This window comes from Brugia malayi (genome assembly GCF_000002995.4).
Source record: "Brugia malayi strain FR3 genome assembly, contig: Bm_v4_Chr1_scaffold_001, whole genome shotgun sequence".
Classification (NCBI taxonomy): domain Eukaryota; kingdom Metazoa; phylum Nematoda; class Chromadorea; order Rhabditida; family Onchocercidae; genus Brugia; species Brugia malayi.
The window spans coordinates 9971570-9997136 of record NW_025062475.1 but is presented as its reverse complement, the minus strand read 5'-3'; the positions used below and the strand labels follow the sequence as shown (position 1 = coordinate 9997136).

Here is a 25567-nt window from a genome sequence, read left to right as displayed (position 1 = left end):
ACATTAGGGAATTGTAGCATTTTATTTATTACTTCTCATGATAAATCAAGAAACCTGAGCATAAATTACAAGCATATATCAGTAAACCTAATGTAACATACAACAACATTCATCTGCTTTCATCGGCGCTACCACGAGATCGATGTTTTCGTTTCTTCTTTTTTTTTCTTTTTGAGACTTTTCGCTCAGACGAACTAGAACTCTCACGCGATCTAAAATTTAATTTTGAAGATAGCTACAGTTACGTACGTCGTTGGCGCCAATTGCCCTCCCGTGAAAATTGTGCTTTTCAAAACCCAAGCTTTATTTACAAATAGCGTTGGGAAGACGACCATGTATATTTGTAGAAATAGCACCTATAAAGATGAAAATACAATTTGTAATGTCCAAACCTCCTATGTTAACTGATAGTATCAAACCTCCTATGGCGTTTGCCTGATTTACTGCCACACTCATCCAATAATCGATTATCATCGTGTTTTCCTTTCCCTTGCTTCTTCCTTTTTTCTTTTTTGTGATGATCACTTTTTGAATGTTTAGAATCTTTCCTGCAATCTTACTTTTCAGGATACCAATAAATGTAGAGAATGATGGAAACTGAATACAAGTCATTTAAAATATACGTATTGTGTCTAGATAGATCCCCTTCGAACCTGTGAATTTATTTGGCGTTCCTCAAAATATAAAATATAATGATAGCTTGGCGAAACTAACCTGAAGCGTATAGTTTCATGGTTCCTGTAGAAAATGACAGCAGTGGAAAAAATTATTAATGTAGTTAGAAAGTCTAATAGAAATGCAGAAAAATTCTAAATTGAAATAAGGTTATTCACTTTTCTTTAAACGTTTCGCTGATTACTTTGTCGATTCGTGAATTAATTAGTTGATCAATCGCGGAAGTTGAAAAGACCACTTCCACATCACTCATATCGCGTTTATTTTTCGACTTTGTGGCGATCGACGAAGTTGACTAAAAGTGGAACACTTTTCCATACGAATTTCAAATTATAATGTCAAGAAATGCCTGAAGGACTTGTTAAAACTTCCACTACTAAAAAAAAAATTCCTTTAGAAAGGACTCACACTAGCACGTGCTTCCTCGTACTTTTTTAAAAGTTCGCTTTCACGTTTCAATTGTTCCTCATTTTGAGCTCTCAGTTTTGCAGCCCGTTTCTCGTTCAGAATTTTCTCCATAAAAAGGCGTGCCTTAAAGAAACAGAATACATTCCCAGCTCCAACAGAATTTATTGCTCAGATCTACTTTGTTTCGAAGTTCATTTGAAGCTTAAAAATGTATACATAGATAAGAAAAGCAATGACTACAAAATTACCTTTAGCTTTCGTTCTGACTGAAGTTCAACAGAACCTTCTACCGCAAGCTGCCCGGAGGAAAGAGGAACTGGAGCAACTGGAGGTGGCGGTATTGTTAAACCTGGCGGAGGAATCTATAAACAAGCATTAACTTTTAAGGACTTGTACCCAACTACATGTTAGCAGTAAGTTTACAAGAAAATTTCATTCAGTCCAAATATAAGAACGAAAAAATCATGAGTAAATTTTAAAATTTACGTTATTAAGAACACCAGGTGGGACATCAATCGCTTCTGTTCCACCATTTTCGTCATCATATGCTTCAAATTTAACCGCGCTGCAAGCAGATCAACGTTAGATTATTCGGGAGCAACTAAAGATTTTATAACATTTCTGGTCCAAAAAAAGAACTGCAAATTTTGTAGTTAAAAGAAGATAGCCCTCATCTCTCATAATCATAATCCTATTTCCGACCGTTTTCTATAAGCTTCCCAATTTTTGAACTCTTTCTGCTCCATGTTAACAAAGAACTCTCTAATTGTACCGCAAATATTCGGGTCGGTTGAGTTCATCATTTTTTTTAATCATTGGGCTACTTCATACGGATGTGAACTACAACCCCCAAAGTGAAAATGATACACTTGTTGTCAACGGACTACCGTGCTTCAATAAGAGGGTGTTTCTCTTAAAATATGTTATTTTCCTATTTCTGAGTAGTATTTACCTTGCTATTTTTGGAATTTTTTTATCATCTGCTTTTTGAACATTCAACGAAAAAGATATTGGACCCGTTGCTGTTTTTCTCATTGACGAGTTTGAGCTTTCTTCTCGCTCCTCAGGATTATCCAAAAGTGCTGGCAGTGACTGCACTTCATTTAGCTAGAATAAATACTGTATGATGCATAGGAAATTTTTGAATCAAATTAATATGCAACAACTTTCGAATTCCCTTGAGGCAACGAAAGAATATGAGGAAAGCCTTCTTGTATGTTTTTTTTTTTTTTTTTTTTTTTTTTTAACAGAGGTAGGATAATGGTTTTCACTCCCTCTCTTAATAATAAGAGAGGTTTTAATAAGCAGTGATGTTGTTTACAGGATGATGATTCTGAATATCATCTGCAGCTTAGTCAGAAAAATAGGGACACAAGCACTGATATATAAAAAAGAACTAAGACCAATTAGATTACCATAATTGATAAGCTCACTACAGCAAAAGAATTCCCAACCTGGACATCAAAGTCGATTACTCCAACTTCAGCAACATTCTGCACAGTTGGTTCAGGTGTACGTGGTGGATCATGGAAACCTCGACGACGCATTTTCCGATTCATAAAAGGTGGTGGAGGAGGAGGTGCTTGCAGTAAGTCAGAAAATGGTTTGTTCGATTGTTCACTGATGTCACTGTCACTTTTACAGGATTGTTCCACATCACACCCTTCTATAACTGTTATAATTATTATTAAGGTAATTTAATGGTTGAGCAATATCGTTGAAAGGAAACGCTGTCCAATGCTTACCTGAAATATCTATGTCTTGCTTCGCTGTGTTCCATTCTTCTGTTTCTGCATCTCCCGTCATCTAAAAGTGAAATTTAAAACTATTTTCCATGTCCAGGAAGTGCATTTTTAAAAAGACTAAAATCATTCGAAGTATAGATAAGATAAAAATACTGAAAATACTTTTAAAAAGTGTGTCTCACCTTTTGAGACTGCATGTAGGAAGCATGCATCTTTTGATAATATCGAATACGCGAATGATAATAACCATAATAAGGACCGTCAGCACACAAAAATCCAATGTTAAGGTCATGTCGCCCTAAAAAAAGTGTTGATGTGAAAGTCCCATTTCAAAATTTGAAGAGATTCATTTGACATGATTCAAAAAATTTCAGTTTACCTAGTAAAATTTGTTCGGCTTGAATTCCGTATCTGGCAACATATTCAGCAGCGCTATTGACGGTAGGCATAATGTCAGGTGGTGGCGGTATCACACTCGGCTGTTCATTGCTTGGTGGTGGTTCTCCATAGAAACTCAGATACCATTCATAGTAATCGCCTTTTTCCAAATCTTTTGTTTTTTCTATAGCTCTACAAAACTACAGAACTTCAGTTAAAAAATCATTTTGTTGTTGCTTGATCCGATCATAATATGTGGATAGTTAATTGAAGCGATGCCGAATAGTTTCCTTATCGCTATTCCTGACTTTGTGAAAGAAACAATAACTTACTCATCTTTACTTCCAGCAACTTGTGTTGCTTTTGTCTGTGTGACAACTAAATCAGAGAGATTCTTGAAGAGCGAAGAATACATGTCGTCAGCCTGAAACAAATAATCACACATTGCAAATGAAAGAATTCTCCGCTGCAATGAATACGTATTCTCACATCTAATATTGCGAAAAACAAAATTTCAAAAATTACAAATCTGCATCAGGTCAGAAGAACTTCATTAGTCTCATGAATAAAATAAGTGCTAATAACCTTTCCCAATTTGTAATCATTTCCAACTTGTAACTGTTTCTTGGTAGCAACGTCATTTTCTTCCTTTGTTTTTGGACCAATTACCGGAGAACTACTTCCGGATTCAGTTTTCCGTGCTCCTCCCATTAGCAAAGGATGAAGATAATTTCCACTGATATCAGATCCCGAATCGCTATCAGAATTAGAACCTATAACAAATCAACAAATGAACTATCATAGATGAATCTAAATGAACGACAAATTGGATTCTACAGAAAATAGAAAAAAGTAGATTTTAATATTTAGTTATGAAATTTGTCTTTCTGAATAAAAATAAAATAAGTCTGATAAAATAAAGATTACCAATATTTACGTCCTCTTTTTGTTTCTGTTGCTCCTCTAACAGTCGCTTTTCTTCTTCCAAACGTTGTAATTTTTTCAATTTCGGACGACGCTTTGGAACATGTGATTTTGGTGTATACTTCTTTTCTCGTATCAGTTTTGAGATGTATTTGTAATAAGCATTCAAAGGATGATCAAATTCCAGAAAACCAAACTAAAAAATAATCCTTCAATAAATATTAGAGTAGCCTCTCCAATTACATGTTTTTCAAATCAACAAATGAACAAGCAGTGAGGACCTGATCCTGATTTCCACGTTGTTTTGCTTTGATAACTATTTCCATCTGAGGACCTTGGGCAACGACAAATGTTGCTGTACGCTCTATCACAGCATTCTGCTTCATTGTATCCGGCTAAATGAGAAGAGGACGATTTAAAGGACCAATTTATTGTCATCGATATAATGCAGTTTGGTGGAACTACTAAGTAGAAAAGAAATAAGAATAAAGGTCTGTGAGTTATTCTGAGGAAGTCTGTAAAAAAAGTTTCTCTGAATAATTTTTCTAGTTATAAAGAACAATGAAGATATCAATGATGGCGTCTGATAAAATATACCAAATTCATGCCCAATGGAAGTTTGATATTTTCCGGAGGTTGAAATGGTTCATCAATTTCTTCTTCACTACTACTACTTGCTTCTTTACAATTTTCATCATAATTAAATGCAATCTCGGCACGCTTTCGCTTTTCTTCCTCTTCCTCTGTAAATAAAGGTACATTAAAAAAACATTACTACAATTTATTCAACAATAAACATGAAATATGAAAAAAAAAATGAAGTACAGCAACTCAATTATTCATCGAATGATAGCTCAGTAACATTTTAAAGACATATCTTTACATATTCACAAACTTCCAATTTCTGATCTACTTAAGATACAGTAATTCATTCAGACAAATATAAACTTCATACTCCTACGTTCAAGTCTCTTTATATCTTCATGCATATCTTTATATCGCTCTTCTTCGCACATTTCCTCTTCGAGTAATTCTGCAGGACAGTCATATCCAATCCCACTTAGACTATAACCTCCGCCAGTAATACATGCAATATCTAATGCTTCTGTACTTGAAAGATGTAAGCGACAGTCATACCTGGAAATGATATTTACATGACAGTGTAGAATAATGAAGGAATACAATGTGAAGACATAGAAACTAAGTTCTAAATGATATTCCAAACTTTATGAACTTAGTTTCTATATCCCCAATGCTACTTCTGAAATCAAGCCAAACTAGGCTTCTCACAACAACAAACTGTTTATCTCACAATTATAGTGCACTTACGAAAAGTACATACCACCATACTGCCCAAACTATTGGGCGTGTGTGACGTCCAATCCACATCTGAAATGTTGGAAGAAATACATTATTTGATACTTAGTAATTAAAATTTCTTGCCAAAAAGACAAAAACGTTAAGTTAGTGCAAGATATCAATCGCTTACCTTAGTTTGATATTTCAAAATATTGTTGTTTTGGCACCTTTTTTCGCACTATTCTTTCCAAAATTTATTCATCCGTCCAGTCTTTTAAATGCCTTATTGCATGATTAAAAAAACCTTTCATATGACTTATAAAACTAAGAAAAAAAGTATCACAATTATGAAAAGAAGGGTATCATTCATAATTGAGATACCTTTTTTCGAAAAGTCCCCCTTATTCTGCACGCAAAAAGGAAGTGAGAACGAGATAAGAGATAAAACTAGTAATAATAAGGAGTTACGGCTCTAAATTAATGCATTGATCGGGTTTCAGAGAATATATAAGCAGACTAATCAGTTCCAAAAATATGAATCACGATGAAAGAAGTAGTAAATCTAGTTCTTAGCAAACTACTTCTCACGCCCCCACTATTTGAAAAGAAATGCTGATGAAACTTCCTTATCAAACATAAAATAAATAGCAGTCCATAAACGATGCATGATCAGAATAACTCGTCTCTATTTTAGAGCGTTTCGACGATAGTGCTATTTCACATACAGTACTAGAGAAAAAGATTAAGTTCTTGTACTTCTTAATTTAACGGTTCCATTGATTCAGTGTCAATAATTTGTACTAATCAACCCATGACAGCAATTATGATGGAAAATTAAGACTTCAAAAAATTAAATGAAACCTACCAAAAGTTTTGTTGAGTTTAGACCATCAATTTTGAGCTTCCATAAACCACACATCTTGACCAACCTATTTCGAAAGGTGTACGGAACAAAAGTCAATTTAAAGATTTAACGTGCTTCACTAACTCACCTATCAATCAGTAACTGCGAATCTGCCGGATGTGTTATCAGATGTCGTTCTTCTGCAACCCATTCGGCGCGATCATCGTTTACGTATATTCGTGATGCGTAGCCAAACACAAGCAATTCATCCTACGATAAAACAAATTATTTGGTTATAAACATAATTTCCATTCCATATGAAAACTTTATTCAGTAACCTAAAGTTTAACTCATTGAAAATAAGAATGATGTTATCTTCAGGTAGCTCAAGGAAGGATTAATGTCTTAGTAATTCACATGTCCTACATTGGGTTTGTAATCTGAATAGTGATATAGCAAAATTGATTTTGAGTTCCCGTATAATACTTTTACCTTTGTTGCTGATGTCTATTTTCACTCCTTTTCCACCTAGCAATTTTGTTTGACATTCAAAATTTTGTTGAAAGCAATTGCTGGATTGTGGAAATTAAAAATCTAACGTGATTAACATAGAAATTAATGTGCAGTATTTCTCACACCTATTTGTTGCATATTCTCATCCATATTTTCCAAATTAACTTCAGAGAGTAAGTACTAAAAAAACAGACATGTTAAAGGAAAATAAATATTTTGATAATTCTGAAAACTAAATCCAAGGACTTTTCATTTGAACTGATAAACAAAAATGAAACGTCCGAGCAACTACATAATATTACAATGAACAAAAAGTATAGGAAACAAGAAGCTATTCAACGAAAATCTTACCTGTGTATCGTCTGGCCCACGCCGTTTGACACCACGACAAAGCCTTACATTTTCTGCACTCATGCTATAAGTCATCAAATTGAGATAGTTCAGCAACTATATAAAATGAGATACTATAAACCATTTTGTAGCCAGTCTATAATTAAGCAACAAAATAAAAATCCCCAGAAAATATAGTTATGCATAAATGTATAAGCATGATATAAGACTAACATTTACCTCGCATCTTTCCCTGCCGCTTTTATTTGCAAAAGATGTACAGATTAGTAGCTATAAAGTACTTTAAACCTTTCTGATACATTGAAAAAAAAAAAAAAAGTGACTGGAAATAATTAATCAAACAATGAGCAAACATGCTGCTTAATCGAAGAAATTGTTCAGTTACTCCTAAAACCGCTCATTCAAAGCCGATTTAATTTAATGTCATAAAAAAGCACTGTCAATATAAATTGATAAGTAATGTATTCGATATATAAGAATCTAGTTAGATTAATCGCATGCGCAGATCATATGTACTTTATCAATATCATTGATATGAATAGTTCATTTACGAGGACATCATCAAAACATTCATAATACTTTTAAAATTACCTGATATTCAACACAATGTTTCATTCAATCACTCCTAAAATCACAGCAGAAACAAACGGACAGGTTAATCACAATAAATTAAAAACAGTACGATTTGAAAGTAAATATAGAAAATGCGAAATTAACTGCACAATGATAATTGTTCCAGTAATAATAAAATTAATTCCAACTAAATTCATTAAATTTCATGACAAACACATTCTATACCATGAGATTGGGAATTAAAAATAACAGATAATTTGAAATCCTAGAAGAAATAGTACTGAAGAAATATGATACCAGAACTATAGAAAAAACTAAAAGATAAAACATGATAATTTGATCGAAATCAGAGAGAGACCAATAACATCACAGCATTTTTCTTCCAAAGTCACCAAATCCCATTTGAGTCTCAAACAACACCGCTGTCAGCCAATTTGTCCAGTATCCTCAAAAATCGATCTTGTTCTGGAAAAGAATTTTAACAGTTTTTTATATCGAAAAACACTGTCCATAATTGGCAAACACCAAATTTATCACATTAGAATGGATTAACAAACATATTAACCTTCTTCGGAAGCACAACCAACGCATCCGTCAGGATTATGCGAATATTCAACGTCCGAAGCCTTCTGATCTTGATCTTCTAAAAATCCTTTTTTTTGTGTTATTGATGAAATTGCATGTTGATCAGTAGATTCCATCAGGTTCGCAACATTACTGTTTGTTTGCAGAGCTGAACAATATCCATCATTATAACCTTGTTTGTAGGCCTTCTGAAAAACACTTTCATATAGGAAACTGCTTAGATGAAAATTTCGAGTAATCTAAATATTTGAAACAGTAAGTGGGAAAAACGTGTAATAAGATGAGAATGTCAGAAAATTACTACAGTGTAACTATAAAAGTGACATACTGAAGTATAAATGGCTAAATCATTTGCATATTGCCTTGAATACTGCTTTACTGTTTCTTCTAACGAATTTATCGTTTGTACAAGCCTGCAATATTATAATTTGAAGAACCAATATTTACTCAAAAAAATTTTAATAAACATTGGAAGAATGCTAATAAATTAATGAAAACCTATAACTACTGAAGAAATAACTCCTTACTTGCAAACATCCCATGCATGCTCGTTCTGCATTTTAATGATTTCTGCATATAAATTCTCTTCGACTTTGTTCTTTTTAATAATAGACGATAAATCATTCAATTCAAAGCTTGTAGATGCTTCGTTTTTGCACTTCGTTTTATAATCCTGTTAAAGAATAATTAACTACTGTTTAAAGAGAATGAGAATTATAACAACCGAAATTGTAACAGTTCAAGATAAAAGTTATCGAATGTATGAGTTACCTTGGTCAGTAGCTCCAGCGCCTTAATGCTATCATTTTTTGGTGCACAAGAAGAAGAGATAACTGAGTTATTGTAATCACTAGGCAACATAGCTTTTGCTGATGTACATATGCGTTGTAAAAGGCTCTTCGGTTTAATAGGTGCATCTTCTATAGATTCTGTCTGACTGATAGGCAAAGTGCCGAGCTGCAATTAAGTATAATAATAACAAATAATACTAAAGCAAGTCTTATATGATGCAATTAATAAAGTTGATAAGTTCTTCCAAAAATTGAAAAATCACTTTTATACCTTTGATTCCGCGGACTCATCCAAAACCAGATCGGCATTATGAGATACAGATGAATCCTGAAGAGAAAACCATTTTTCGGCATCATCGAGCATATCATAATCCGAATCATTTAACGGTGGAAAAAATGAATCCTCCGTTGAGACACCTTGATTTGCATAGTGAGCCCTATAACAAAAAAGGCCAATGAAATGAAAAAATAGATATAAGTGGACACTCTTAGCAAAATAATGTCTGACAATTAATACAATACCCATTGATAAGATCCATAAACACTCGAGAATACAATTTCGCCCAATTCCCTTTCGTGTCACCAAGTGCATTTCCATTAGCAACAAGCCATTTACGAACATAATCAACAATTCGCACATCAGGAATCTCACCACGTAGTCTAGACGCTTCCAAAGCTGCTATTATTATTCTATTCTCAGAGCACAGTTGACTTGAATGATTAATCCTTAAAATTAAGAAAGCTGTCAGAAACACTAAAACCACTATTATTCAGTGTATTTCACTTCAAAGCTGTAGTACAAGAATATTTAAAATAAAGTAGTTTTTCAGCCCACTTGAAATTTTTAAAACATTTCTGGTAATTTGTGAATGAATACATGAGGAAATAGGTTCTATTAATCCTTTTGGCTTTAATTTACAGAGCAATAGCGAGAAAAAATTAAACAATGTCTCGATTTTTTAATTCCTGACCAACTCATATATTCAGTTGAGATTCGGCACTACTAAACTGATGAATCAGATCAGATTTTACGAAGCAGAGACAAAACAGGCAGATGAAGTTGAAAAACAAAAATTAGCAAAATATATAATAAAAAGAAATACTGACAACTTCTCACCGTGATTCCTTATTGAAAGACAATAACAGCTTCCAAAAATTAAGCACAATAAAATTAGGTTGCGCAAATGCTAATGGCGGCAGAATACTTAAACTGGAAATACCATATTTTTGCACATGAGATGTGCACAGCTCAGACCACTTTGCCGCTCCTAACAACAGCACCTAAATGAACTGCAAAGTCAGAAACTGTACAAAAAGCATTTAATCATGCACTGAAATACAAATATAATTTCAAAACCATTTTATTCATCTCGAATAATGATTCATAAAACATACTTTTGCATCAATTTTGCAAAATGACGACAAAGTAAATGATTGAAGATCATCACCAGAAGTCTCGGCAGGTATATTTTTCAGGAAAAGATCCAAGAAGGAAGCTAAAACTGATAATTAATCGCAGCTTTATAAGTTAATTCATGCAAAGTTTTCCATTCTAAATTACAGCGAATACAATGTTGTGGACAAAGAGAATCATACCCAAATATCAAACCAATCTTACAATTAGACGGTACATTCACTTACCGTTATCACGCATATCGCCGTTGTGAGCTAATAGCCATAATAAGTTAATCAAAAAATCGTTTTTATCAGCTAAATTGATCAATCCTGGAAGATCAAAAGGACCAGGAATTATCAAATAGAATTTTATAAAATTCCAACCAAATACAAAAATACAAAAAGAATCAGTATAAAACGATGAGAGTAATCCTTACTGCTGATTTTGTTCTGTTCCATATGATGTGTTTCATGAGTGCTTGGCACCGAATTTATTGAAATCATGAATGATTTAGAACGAGATGTGGTAACACCGCTACATGCAGCATACAAACGTTCTCCAACCTAAAGTCACCATTGTAGCTTCTCACAGCACACTGATTTCAGCTTCACAATATATTCATTCTTATTTTAATTGTTTCAGATAAAGATCATCTGTAAACCACTATTATTACAGAGAACAATCATTACTTCTATTTAAAATAATGATGCTTTTCAAAACTATGAATATTCTAAAGAATTTCATGAAATGAATTCGAAATGAATTTAACAATTCTGTGAACAGCGAACAAAATACCAATTGTGTCGTCGAACTGGATAACTTGACCCTATTGAAATGCTGGAGTAGTGTACGCAGTACGAACGTTTCAAGTACAAAGATAGCAGCAAGCAGAGATGAGACAGGTGATGCTTTGTAAAAAATATCGTATGCGATTGAATAACTGACAAATGCCAACTCCTCGTACATCCTATTTCCTTTCTCCTGATATAATATACATATACAAAAAAGTGAAAAAGTTCAAATAATAAAGCCATTGTAAAGTGAAGTCTTTTCTTTTGGAAATTTAAAGAAGTTCAAAATTTCCAGTTCAGTCATATTTGCTTAGCTTTTTTCGTTTACTTTCAAGGCAATGTTTAAAAAAAAAAAAAAAAAAAAAAAAAGATCGAATAATATTACTATATGGTGAAGGAGAAGAAATGTGTCGCCAATGTTGCGGAATAAGATGCCTTTAGCAAACGACTGGAAGTGGTCCAGGGATGGAGTGCGGGGCAGTTCCATTACTTCCCTGATTAAAGCGTCCAACCTGCAACGAAATAATAAGCAAATACAAAATACATCCCCCCTTCTTTATTGTCTCTTTTTCGCGTGCTATACTGTAATATATTGGAATTTTAAAGTAAGTATACAGCGCAGACGACTGTAGTCATACGAAATCCATTTGAGATAGTGCAGCCCTGTACAGACTCACTCAAGTATATAGCTGAAGATTTTGGTGGTACGTAAAATCCCAGCATCGAATGAAAGCTTCAACGAGTGCTTAATTCGTCCATTCAATATCAAAACTAGAGTTTTAAAACGTCCTTCGCTTTCTTGTAAACCTTGTCCCTGGAAATAAAAAAATGGGTAAATCCCCACAAAATTTTAACAGTAGTATTGCGAATCCAGCTCTGAATCAAACAAAAACCAAAAGTTTCTACTTGTCACTTTTTTTGCAAGATCTAACAATACTCAGAATTAATTTTGCAAAATTATGTTTTCATATTTCAGGATATCAGAAATAATTACCTTCAATATCAAGTACGCTCTATTCAGCCAAACCATGTCATTGAATAATGGACTCAGAATTTTTGTTGTTTCTTGCTCCATTTCTTGTATCAGTTTCGCATCACGTTTCAACTGATTCTGAAATTTCAATCGTATCTTTATTACTCTCGCTCTGTTAACCCATTAATCCCTGCAACAGGATTAAATCTATCAATTCTGATTTGTCTATCAATTCTGATCTGCCGTTTTTATTTTCTTTTTAACAATATTCAACATAAATTAACCACCAACATTGTCTCTATCATTCTTCTCTTTTCAGCGTAATAAATTTACTAATATTTCAAGATGAAACTAACAGTCTTGGAAGCGGTAGATGTTTTCGATGATTGAAGCATCATACTAATCAGAAAAATTCCTGTTAATGAAACTATTACGGCGTAAACACAAGAGCTGAAAAACTAACATAATATCACCTTATTAGCTTATTAGTTACTAGCGCTTATTAACTTATTAACGTTATTAGCGTTACGATTATAATAATATACCAGAGATATTAATATGACAATGAAAGTAGAGCACATGTGACTTTGCAGGAAAAAACAGTATTGAAACATTATACTTCGCTATTATATGTTATCATGCATCAACGAAACTAAATGCAAAAGAATAAGTAAAAACTCGAGAGAACAACTAATCTAAGAAAATAATAATAATTATTGAGCAGTTGGAATAATATTTAGAAAAGTTTTTAACATACTAATATAATTTTAACCGTGAAAGGAAAATGAAAACAGCAATTTAAGAAAAGGCTTAATTTTTCCTTTAACTTGGAAAATTCCCTTCAGTGCACTGTTGCATAACATGGAATACTTAAGCAGATTTAAATAAAGTCAGGATAAAACATTTTCTAACTTTGCGTATGGATACCTCAAAGAATAGTGGAATCTTTTCAGAGAAAGTACTTATTAACAACACTCACCACAAATCAAAGCGACAAACCCCAAACAGAAACTCCTAGTCCACCAACCACCTATTTACACTACCAATTGGAAGTAAATGAAGTTCTGCTCTATGTTTTGATTAAGAAAAGTAACTATGATAGGCCATAGTGAAAATAGCTGTCTCACGGAAGTTTTCCCATAAAATTTCTGAGTGGAGTCCAAGTTTTCCCGCAAGGTTTGAAAAGCAAATTGTAAAGTATATTGAAGTCTTCGACATGTACGTGAAATTTCGTGCTCGCCTATAATTTACCAGAATGTTCTGAAAAAGTTAAAAAATGAAATCAAAATAAAATCGTAAAGTGAAATTAAAAGTTAGATTTCTTCTCCTTGACAAACCAAGTTTTGAGAATGTGTGATATGAATATAAGAATATCAAAATAACTGCTGTTAAGTTAAAAATCTAAAACAGATCGATAAGCAAGATCATGGTTATTAACATTTATAGTTTAATGACTACACTTAAAAAACGCTTTGGAAAAATGTGTTGTTCACTTCTAGATTAAAAAATTTCTAACTTCAGAAATTAGTAATTACGCAGCTTTATTAAGAATTGCTAAATTAAGAACAGAAGGTGAATTCAGGTTCTGTTTCCCTAAAAAAAGTTGCAGAACTCATGAATTAAGGTACACTATTTTAGAGTGAAAAATAGCAAGGTCAAATTAGGGTCAAACATTTCATTCTATTTTAAAATACTTTCATTAATATTATACATCTCATAACATGCATAGTTTTTGTTTCATTTAATATAGCAAATGAACGATGTGATTACATCTAACTCAAGTGGTACCATTCTGCAACGAGGTTTATGCCATAAATAAATGTAACAAAACAATAGAAAGTAAATAGTATACAATCAGTAGTAACAGCAATATTTTAATCGGTTAACAAAAATAAATAAATATTTTGTAAATGCATTTGCTCCATGATTGATATTTGGCAATGGATTGATATTATTGAGTAAAGATCCATAGCAATTTTAAAAACGAAACAAATTTCATTATAAATTTTGATATTTCTATTATTAGTATTTGCAGCAAGTCCATTCAGTCTTCAATTTGTAGCAATGATAATGTGATAATATATCAGAATAACTGTAGAAAAATCAACTTTGAAAATTAACTTTCTAATTTTGTTTAATCCATTTCATAATTTAACAGATACTTTCATGAATGAAACAATAATTCATTACCAAAAGTTTTAAACTTCATTTTTCATCTTCATATCATTCACGATATCGGCTTTTTCTATTCTTGTGAAAAAATATAAGAACTGATTGTTTGGGTATCACTCACATATGTTTGATTTTATCCATCGGAAGAGTGCACCAGTGTCACCTTACCATCCATGTCGCCTTAGATCCATTACTACTTCAATTATAATCTATTATATTATGACATCGAAAAAAAAAATTAAATTTAAAAAAAAAAAAAAATTATTAAAAGTTAATCCAGACTTTCTATTCTACAATTTGACCGATAACAAATTATTACTATTTGTTGATGAATTCCTGACGTAATGCCAACTGAAGAACAATACAACAAACCTGCAAATAAATTTGTATTTGCTTTCATTTCAAGTTTAAAATTTATTTTAGAATCTTGGAAGATATTACAATTCCCAATTACAAATGTTATTTTAACAATTTAAATGTCAATTTGAAATTATTTTCATCAGATGCAAATAATTCCAGAAAGAATTGCAATAAGCGACGATGCAAGGAAATATAAAGAAGAAAAGGTAATTTTTAGTAGATGGAACAAATCTCTCACCCATCTAAGGTATTCGAAAGTTGCCAGCAAATTGTAGTCGCAGCAAATAAAGCCCATTTATTGGTGAGAAAATGTGGGCCAACATTAAAGAAAATACCAACTATCATAATTGTAAACCCACTGGTACACGACTGCAATGAAAAAACAATTTATGAATGCATGATGGCCAATTGTTGTAGACTTTCTAGCCAAAGTCGTTGTAATATTTATCACAGTTTGTTGTTTAGTTTAATGTTGCGTGCTTGCCTGTTTAAAAAAACCTATGTCACGATTGCGATTGATAGAACGTGTTATCAGTTGGTCTACTTTCATTTTTCTTGACTGAAAAAAGTTAAGTTTACTGAGACAAGTATTTACTTAAAAACTTGCTCGAAAAATGCTTTCAGTCTAAACAGTTAGTTCATTTTGGTTCCAAGCATACAAGTCGACCAGGTGGGAAATAAATGTTTTATATTTTCTGAAGAATTGGGTTATCAAACAGTTAACAACGCATTTTAAGTATTAATTAAACTCCTTCATTGCAACTAATTAATGAGACAACCGTGAATCGTAACTTTACTGTAATTTCTAATCCTAAAAAGCGTTATAAAGTTAATGCATCCCGCTGTGGTCAGCGTTGAAATACAGAATATTAGGTCAAACATTGAATTGATATAACCACAACTGGTATTACTGTAGCTCCAGCGCAAATCCAATTCCATATTAAAAATGAGAGTACAGGGTTCTGTAAGCATAAGTTATAAAGTTGATGCATTATTTATTGGTTGATATCAAGCTTCTGAAATCCTGAACTTCAATTGCGGTAAGCCATTTTCTTTCACTGATAATATTTATCATTTTTATAAATTGCACTTACTTCACTTTGCTAAAAAAATGAATCTGACAAAGCTTTACCAAAAATGCTTGGAAAACATGGAAGAAACCCAAGAAAATAAGCAATAATTGCTGCTATACGAGCTTTCTGTACAGACCAAAAAGAATGATATTTGAGAGGATGTGTAAGAGCGCAGTATCTATTTACCGCAATTAACAAATTCAGCAATAATGATCCGTAAAAAGATACATTAGCAAAGCATCCGGGTATTAAGGCAATGGGAGATGTCTGCGATGATAACTCACGTGAATTCCTGGAAACGGTTCATTCAACACAGCAAAAATTAGTAGTTGTCAAATTAAAATTCCGATTTGTTTTCACGGATAATTGAAATTAAGCGCAAAAAGAAGTGTTACGTTAGTAGGACAACAGCTCCCCAAATTAGTATAACTGCCATCGTTTGTATATTAAACAACAAAATCGCCGTACAAAGAGTGCCATAAGCATTCCGAAAATGTAAATTTGTGATTGTGAGATGAAAAAAAAAGGATGTTAAAAAAGGGAATATATCGAAATGAATTAAATTCATTTCAATATAATTTAATGGTCTTATTCGATTCATTTCAATTAGACGTTAAAAAATCAAATTAACTTGACTGTTAAGCTTACTAAAACATTTTTTAATTATTTAAATTCGTCGCTTACGAAAAAAAATATATAGCAATAACACAACATGATTTAATTTTTCTATGTACTGAAAATATTACCATGCCATACAAAATTAAATTATAACTCTCTGATTTTTTAAATATTTGGATAATCAAGATCATTCAATTTGTGAAATTTTTAGGAAATTGTCATTAATTTTACTTGATTTTAATTTAGAATTTTTTCAAGGTTTTCACAAATTTACAATTCTAATTTGCAATTTCATTAAAATGATTACAAGTTTCATTGGAAAAATTTTATCTGAAATTATTCATTTCCAATAACTTTGTGGTAATATTTCAACGATAACAATAGTTTGAGTTTTTTAATTAGCGCAAACAATATTATTGAAATCAGTTTAAAAAGAGTATATCTGCTGCAATCTCGTAATTATGAATTTATTTACAATGCATTTCTAAATATTTTCATTTTATTCCAATTTTAATTTCTAATTTTAAAATTACACACATTATAATTCCTTTTTGATTTTTTCATTATTTCTTGCTTTTCTATTTTTCCGGCATTTCAGTATTTTTTATGTTGTTTGAATTATTCGTCGCATTTTTCTTACTCCTCTTTTCATTACTTATAACTATTGCTTCATCATTTCGGCTTTCTTTATTTTGATTCATTAGCTTGTCATCTGTTTGACAACTACTACTATCCTGCATATCGCTCACATTTGAAGAAATTTCACTTTCTCCTGCTGATTTCTCTTTTTCTTTGCAAAAAGCTTCATCCTTGGCTGAAGAACTTCCACTATCTTTCGATAAAGCTTCACTTTCTTTCAATTGAGTTTTACTCTCTCTCGAATCTTTGCTACTTTTCTTAATTGTAGAACTTTCGTCTTCTTTTAAAAATGAACTTTCAGATGATCGACGACTTCGACGATGCTTTCTATCAAGTTTCTTTTTGGATTTCTGAAAATGAAAAAAAAAAAAGAAAATTAATACATGCATATATGAAAATGCGGCATACTTCAATGAATTGCTTATGTCATCTCTATCTTCTCTTTTTAATTTGTTAATTAAACTTTTGATTAAATGTTTAAAATTAAGAGTTATTTTGACATCAAAATGCGATAAATTTTTTGAAAGGAATGTATTGCTTGCATGTCTTCGTTTATGTTTACGTTTGGAAGCCAACAATTTCTCAATTTCAGCTGCGACATATTCCAGAATAGCTTCATTCAGAATTGCCAAACTACAAATTGTAAATTATGTAAAAAATGAAAGCATGCAGAAAAATTTTTTAGTAAACTTTCAAACATCTGATACTTTCTAGTAATATTAGATATTAAATTTAGATTATTTATCAGTTATTATCACGCATAAATATCTTTTTCTTTTCATTTTTAACTTCTTATCAATCATTATTACTTCATTTTATGCTAATTACCAATAAGATTTCATTTAGTTCTTTATCATTTTCTTATGATTAAATAGCGTTGGAAACCAATTAATTAAAGCAGTGGGTCTTAAAATTATAAATGTTACGTGACGTTTTTTTTCTTATCATTTTTGGTAACAAATATATGTCGGGGAAGAAAATCCCGGACAAACCTATTGTACTTTAATAGAAACAACACATGTGCTTATGAATAATTCAAACAATTGATAAAAATTGATTACGATCAACAACAATAATAATAATAATAATAGCAATAATCATAATGATAATAATAATAGTATTAATATTAATTTAAAAATTAAAATAATAATAATAAATGATTAATAATAATAATTGTAATAACTAGTAATAATTAAATTGGTAATACTAATAATAATATAGATATGCAGATTAAACTCTTTAAAGTATGACAAAATAACTTACTCTTCTTCCCTCATTCTTTTTCTTTCCAATTCTTCCTTTTTTTCAATTTGATCAGAAACAGATGAAGCTTCATCTGTATTGTCTTTCTAGAAAGTTATGTTTTACAGATAAAAATGAATTTCTGACTCACCGAAGTCAATTTCAATTTATTTTATAAAAAACCTTTAAATCTGGTGCTGATCTGATTTAAAGCATAAAACTATATTTGTTAACAACTAACCATTACCAAACCTTGATATTTTAAAATATTATAAAAGTTTTGTTTCTCATGAAACTTTATTTTAGAATAGTTTAGTGGAAATCTTTACGAAAGAATATTATAACATTTGCTCGTCGTGTAAACTTCAAACAGTTACAAGAAGAAACATCACAATTACTCATCAAAAATTAAGTTTTTAATTCTTATTATAAAAATTAAATTCAAAATGTAGTTGGTAAAAATTAATGTCTCTCTTCTGATAAATATTTTATAATGCAGCAAAATATTCTTGATATGTGTATTGATTAGCAACTTTCTAATAAAGAAAAATGCTAAAAAGAAAAAAGATAAAGACGTTTTTTTGAAATTATTTCGAGTGCCAGTAATTCTCAGTAATAGAATTGACTGTTATCATTAACTGATTATTTCAGTCATTTTGACTGATAATAATTAATTACTTTAATATTATTGGGATATACTTACTTAATGTTACTTTTTTGAACAAAAGAGTAAACATTGCATCAACCTTATGCATAGTTGTCGAATCAGTAATCCATCTTCCAGTGCTTGTGCCTTCGATTACTGTTTGTGTTATCGATTCCGCTTCACAGTCATCTTTTTCTTCCTGAGTTTCGGCTCCTTCTTCGGTTAATGCTTTCACATTTTTCAATTTTGCAATCGTTAAATCGGCAATTTCTGGTGGTGCATAACATAATTGAAGTTTTTTAAGTTTTTTGACAATATATTTAAAGTCACATCGTTTTTCAACACTTATTTTCCAGCATTTCTTTACCAAACGAATTATTTCTTTAGGTGTTATTTCTGAAATCAATTACTTTTGTTTTTTTCTCCTTCTGATAGATATCAATTACTTTTGTTGCCTCTTCTTCTCTAGTATATTTGATATATTGAAAGTATATTTGATTTGTAGCAATGAAAGAGAAAGAAAAATAATTGAATTAGAATTAATTTAAACTATGCTAAATTTGATTCATGTAAAATTAATTCAATTATACGACAATTACTTAACAATTATTCATTTATATGTCCAATAATTATCACCAAAAATATATTTTCTGATGCATTACCTGACAGTTTCTTAATCAGTACCTACAATTAAAATTACCTGGCATATTAGGCATAACACCACGTCTGATATTTGTTGCACATTGTCGCACATCCAAATTTGGCCACGGTTTAATACCATTATTAAAAATTTCATATAAGAGCACACCATATGACCAAACATCACTTTTAACGCTATAACGTGGTTTATGTTGAATAGTTTCTGGTGCCATCCATCGTATGGGTACCTAAAAAAACCTGATATCATTTGATATGTAATGATATTCTGATAAATTTGAAAACTATTTATTATTGATTTTCTAATAACGATAACGATGGCTTTTCATATCAGTAATAGCAAATTATAATTACTAATTCTAATCCCATAATTAGCCTTTAAATTACGTATTAGATAGAAGTTTTAAAAGTGTTATATGACACGACCCATTTACTGAAACAATGAAGTGTTCATGTGTTACCTTTTGTTTTTTCCAAATAACAGTATGGTCATTAGCTAATAGGCTAAGACCAAAATCAGAAATTTTAATTACACCATATTTACTAATCAAACAATTTCGTGTAGCCAAATCACGATGTATCAAATCTCTATAATTTTTTTTTTCTATAATCTCTATAAAATCTCTATAATTTTCTTTTTTAAATAAAATATTTAAACTTTCTTTTGAATAATATAAATATTGTTAATTCAATAAAATTTCGTTCTTTTTAATTTAATATGAATTTTGCTAAAGTTTCCTAGTAGAAAAAATCTAACTTATCAACAAGTTACTTAAATTAATGAATCATTTAATCAATAACTTATTTCTACAACTTTTTTACAATTAGTTCCATAATGTTTTGCAAGTAAATGATGAAATGATATAGTTTTCTTGTAATCAATTAATGAATAAATTTATTTTATTAAAATTTAGTAATTAATACAATAAAACTTTTTACAAATAAAATATGAATAGCATACTTTCCCTGCAAATAACACATTCCTTTCGCTGTTTCTAAACCGTACAAAATTCGTTCACCGATTGTAATTTTATACGCCCAATGCTGTAAATGATTATCTAATGAACCACCTGTACACTGTTCCATTATGACACATATGGATGGCACATCGTAACATATTCCAAAAAACTGCAATCGATTATAATTACAAAAAAATAATAATAATTAAAGAAGAAAAAGAAAAAAATGACAAAAGAAAGGAAAAAATAAGAATGAGAAAATATATGAAGTGAAATTTAAATAACTAATATTTATTTATTATAAAAAGCATAGCGAACGAATCATAAATGGGTTTCTTGATTTGCTATTTGAAATTCGTTATTTGAATTTATGCATAGTTTGAAAAATTTATAACCTTAACAATGTTTGGATGCTTAAACTGAGACATCAAACAAGCTTCACGCACCAGTGCTTCTTTCGCATCCTCTAGATTTAAGCTTTCACCTAAAAACGAAATTAATTATTCGTAAACAAGTTTTTTTTTTTATTTAATTACTTTTCTGTTAATATGTTCTTTGTTAACAATATCAGCATTTATTATTATTATTGTTATTATTATGCTAATAATAACTGAAACAAATAAAATTCAATTGAGATTTTATTTGCTTCAGTAATTTATTTATTTAAAATCATTAAAACGTTGAATTAATTTCAATTTTAAATTGCTCAAAGTCCCATTTTCGGCTAGCTTCGATCTATAATGATAATTACACATTTTTTTTTTTTCTGTAAGAAGCAATAAAAAGAAATAGGAAATACTATGCTCCGGCTAAATTATACTTATTTCATTTTTTGGAATTCGCTTTTTTTTCTTTTATTCTGTATCAAAGATATACAATACCTGTTGGTCCATGGCATACTTTTAGTGCCACTGATATTTTGCCACATAATTTGCCTTCGTAAACATCGGAAAAATTTCCGGTTCCTATTAAACCTCTTTCAAGGTTATACGCAACATTTTGATGTCTTATAAACCTTAAATTACAAAATTTTCCCGGAATTATAAGCTAAGTGAATGGCATTGAAATCAAAGTATAGTAAAAAAAGTTTATAAACTTTTAAAATAACATTTCAGATATTTTTAGCAATTAAATTTGAAACAGTACATTTAAAAATAGAATTATATTTAACCTCTGAAAAACTATGAAATTTTATTACCAAGTAGTATGATAAGTATATAATATTAATTGCAAGCTTAAATCATTTCTACAATCTAATAGAAAAAACATGCAAATAAATCTTCAATAAGTAAAACAAATTCTCTAATTTTAATTCTTTTCTAAATTAATTTCTGCAAAATAATTAGTTCTATTCGGGCATTTTCATAAGTTTTAAAGCATAAAATGTACAAAAATTGATAAACATTCGGATATGATTAATTTAGTTTGTCAAGAATTATTGTGAAGAAAAATAAACCATTTCGGTTTTTCAAACGGATGAACCAAAAATGTGTTACCCATAGGCAATAGATGATTTTCATAATAGTGAATTAAGTCTATGATTGTAATAAATGTTATCTGAAACAATTTTAAGATAATAATGAAGATAAAATTCAAAAAAAGTGATTTTTTTTAGAAAAAAGAAAAAAAAAAATATATCGAATGAATAAATGTAATTTTTTTATTTTAAACCTTTTTCCATGAAAAGTTTTTTGCGAGAAATTTTATGAAGAAATGTACCAAATAATAATGGTAATAATAATAATAATAATAATAATAATAATAATAATAATAATAATAATAATAATAATAATAATAATAATAATAATAGCAATAATAATAACAATAATAATAATAATAATAAATTTGAAATTGAATTCTGAATGCAGCAGATATAAAACCATTACTCGATAAAATAAATATTTTTCTGAAGTTAATATAAAATAATATAACACAATATAATAATACTGTTTCTGAATGTTTCGAAAAAGAAAAAGATCAATTAAATAATAATTTCTTGGCTTTAAGACGAATAATCGAAAAAAGAAAAATTCCTAACAGCTTTCAAGAAAAAAAAAAATCAAATAATTATTTCTGATTAGTAATTTCACGGTAATGGATTTAAATCACTATTTAGAAAGAATAATAAAATAATTGAATTCAGTTCTTATAAAAAAAAGTAGCCTTAAAGTGTAAAATTTATAACTGTAAAAAGGTAAATTTTTTAACAATTTCAAGGAAAACTAGTTTTTCAATTTTTTTTTAATTTAATTAATTTTTTAAAAAAAATGAAAAAATGAAAACTTATTCAGAATTTCATTCATGTATTCTCTAATTTTAATTCTTGCATTTGTGCATTGCACTGTGCAAACAAAATTTTGGGAAAAGAGAGGGAGAAGGAGAGAGATAAAGAGAAAGGAAAAGAGAAAAAGGATCATTTCAATAAATTTTAAAAACATTTATATTTGATTTTTTCGATAAAATAGTAAAAATGACTTTAGTAGGTTCAGCATCAAGTGTCCATCCAAGTTTATCTTTGTTTATGAGTGTAAAATGGTGACATTCTTTTTTGCTTCGTACAGAAAGAACAAATCTTAAGCAATTATCTTTTTCTTCGGTATGCACCAAATATTCGCTTTCTTTCTTTAAAAAACGCTATAATAAATTAATTTTTTTACTGAAAAATTTTACTTTCAATGAAATATTTTGTTGGCAAAAAAAAAGAAAAAAAGGCACTGTTATGGCTATTTGTAAATAATTCAAAAACAAATTATTAAATTTATTATTCAACATTCATTTAACTGCTTACACATGTATACACGATAAAGTATTTTATTTTTATTATAAAACTTCAATCACTCGTAAAGACTGATAACAATTAAAGTTTGTAATTTTATTTTCATTCTGGAATTTTGTTCCAAAAAAAAGCATAAAATATCAATTTTTTGGGAACTATAAAATATTCTAATTCAGAATTTCAATTCATTAAAATATTGTGATATGTTGGCGACGCAAAAAAAAGAAAAAAAAAAACATTTGCTACTCAAGATGAAACTGATTATCAAATTATTTTCATATTTCCCGACCAAAAAATATTAATATTATACAATGGAAATTATTAAGTTTATTTTATTAACTCTGAATCATGCACAGTTCGAAAAGACTTTAAATTTAAAGAAAGAACAAAATATTAATTAAATACTTGCATGAGATTATTTTTTATGTAAGTTAAAGGTATAGTAATAGTACTTTAAAATTAATTCAATTGAAATTAAGAAAAAATGATATTAACAAATTATAGAATAACCTCCACAGAAGGTTTTGTAATAAAACCGACAAACCAACTTTGTATTTTGATTGCATTTGATATATCATACGCTCGAAATGTTGAGATTTTTGACATTTACCTTTAATTTATAAATTTAACATTTCATATCTTGAATTACTATTATTAGCCCAACCACTATTGTATTTTTTGATGAACTTATAATAAATGGGATTAAGGTAACGAAACATGATTATGAGATTCTGAAATTACGACATATCAGAGTGAAGCTATGATACGTGAGATTACGACATATCAGAGTGAAGCTATGATACGTGAGATTACGACATATCAGAGTGAAGCTATGATACGTGAGATTACGACATATCAGAGTGAAGCTATGATACGTGAGATTACGACATATCAGAGTGAAGCTATGATACGTGAGATTACGACATATCAGAGTGAAGCTATGATACGTGAGATTACGACATATCAGAGTGAAGCTATGATACGTGAGATTACGACATATCAGAGTGAAGCTATGATACGTGAGATTACGACATATCAGAGTGAAGCTATGATACGTGAGTTATTCTACGTGATATTTGTCATATACTACGTATATGTTGTATTTTACTTACTTAAAATTATATTGGGGTGTGTGTCGTTCACTATAATTCGAAATATTTCGCAATATTATTAAAATTTTTGAAGAAACATTTAAGCAATTTGCTAATAATTCCATGAAGTAACTAACCGTTTGCTAACTAACAAAATAAGTTAATAATTTATTTGATTAAAAAGTAAGCCTTTTATAATCCAATAAAAGTTGCTAATAAATATGCAAAACTATTTCACGATAGACAATAATTTTTGAGAAAGATCGCATAACACTATAATGCTTTAAGACTAATTTAAATTCAACAAATAATTATTCTTAAATTTGTGTTATAAAAATTTGCAATACTTCAGAGCAAACCGAAAGAACAAATTAATAAAAAAATTAGAAAAATGAAACAGTTTGAAAAAATTGAAATGATTTGAAATAAAAGGCAAAAGAAAAAAAGAAAGCAAGAAGAAAAATATTGTTTGTCAGGACATATCGGAAAATAAATCTAATTTAGCCATTCTATATAAAAACCCAATTTTTTGAAGTTTTTTTTTTTTTTAAATTTCTGAACTAAACTCATCTATTTCTTGTTAATTAGATTAGAGTATGGATTATGCATGCAAAATAAAGGGAAGAGTAGTTAAGCATCACATTTCAGCAGAAAATATTTTATTGCAAATATTTGATGAAGAAAACAACGCCGTTGCAAATCATCATTCTTTTTTCTTCATTTTTATTGATGAAGAAACAAAAGAAAATCATTAATGGATTAAACAATTAAAGCGAAATGTTTATATGAAATTTTTTGAATTCTGGTAAAGAATTTTTTCTCATTTTCTTCAGATATACGAATTGAAACTAATAAAATTTTATTTCACTTTTCTTTTTTCTGCCAATTTTAACATGAGAATAAGTATTTACAGATGGTTATAGATGAACCAAAGGAAATAATAATACAAAATGATAAAAGCAATAGCAATAATATTAGAAACACAAAACTATCAGTTCAAAAAATACGATGACATATGACCACGTAGCATCAGACGGAAATTCTCCCGTATATCAAATACTAATGTCTCCAACAAATAAAAATGAAAA

At 29.8% G+C, this 25567-nt stretch overlaps 4 protein-coding genes and 1 non-coding gene across 6 annotated transcripts; 2 read left to right on the top strand and 3 right to left on the bottom strand.

Moving 5' to 3' along the window:
• Positions 1-109: 109 nt before the first annotated feature.
• Bma-swp-1 lies at positions 110-7363 on the bottom strand (the record flags this gene model as incomplete). Of its 2 annotated transcripts, XM_043077350.1 has the most annotated exons (21): positions 110-212; positions 420-548; positions 834-970; positions 1084-1206; positions 1332-1445; positions 1570-1648; positions 2036-2190; positions 2538-2749; positions 2829-2889; positions 3011-3126; positions 3208-3398; positions 3539-3630; positions 3792-3979; positions 4134-4326; positions 4412-4525; positions 4728-4873; positions 5092-5267; positions 5473-5519; positions 6295-6358; positions 6422-6543; positions 7138-7200. In XM_043077350.1, the coding sequence occupies 21 exons, from the start codon at positions 7198-7200 to the stop codon at positions 110-112; spliced, it is 2625 nt and encodes an 874-aa protein (XP_042933284.1). The 2 variants fall into 2 exon arrangements, with proteins under 2 accessions (XP_042933284.1, XP_042933283.1); XM_043077349.1 differs by lacking the exons at positions 5473-5519; positions 6295-6358 and adding an exon at positions 7357-7363 and having other exon boundaries at positions 7138-7190.
• Positions 1749-1905, top strand: Bm15520. The gene has a single exon (XR_006227913.1). It is a non-coding gene; the product is annotated as an Unclassified non-coding RNA Bm15520 (non-coding RNA).
• A 756-nt stretch (positions 7364-8119) lies between the features above and the next one.
• On the bottom strand, positions 8120-12644 carry Bm9215 (Uncharacterized protein; the record flags this gene model as incomplete). Its single annotated transcript, XM_043077348.1, has 16 exons — positions 8120-8175; positions 8276-8483; positions 8624-8708; positions 8823-8968; positions 9067-9252; positions 9358-9523; positions 9609-9812; positions 10204-10367; positions 10482-10582; positions 10728-10811; positions 10919-11045; positions 11278-11463; positions 11659-11785; positions 11951-12087; positions 12268-12384; positions 12603-12644. The coding sequence occupies 16 exons, from the start codon at positions 12642-12644 to the stop codon at positions 8120-8122; spliced, it is 2136 nt and encodes a 711-aa protein (XP_042933282.1).
• A 4403-nt stretch (positions 12645-17047) lies between these two features.
• Bm9214 (uncharacterized protein) lies at positions 17048-23994 on the bottom strand (the record flags this gene model as incomplete). The annotated part of the gene is made up of 12 exons (XM_043077347.1): positions 17048-17458; positions 17609-17741; positions 18372-18457; positions 19097-19392; positions 19697-19883; positions 20115-20241; positions 20615-20781; positions 21008-21096; positions 21494-21627; positions 22069-22169; positions 23088-23246; positions 23899-23994. The coding sequence occupies 12 exons, from the start codon at positions 23992-23994 to the stop codon at positions 17048-17050; spliced, it is 1986 nt and encodes a 661-aa protein (XP_042933281.1).
• Positions 23995-24148: 154 nt separating this feature from the next.
• Bm17398 (Uncharacterized protein) lies at positions 24149-24854 on the top strand (the record flags this gene model as incomplete). Its single annotated transcript, XM_043077346.1, has 2 exons — positions 24149-24443; positions 24832-24854. 2 exons carry the CDS (start codon positions 24149-24151, stop codon positions 24852-24854), a joined length of 318 nt encoding a protein of 105 aa, XP_042933280.1.
• Positions 24855-25567: the final 713 nt, after the last annotated feature.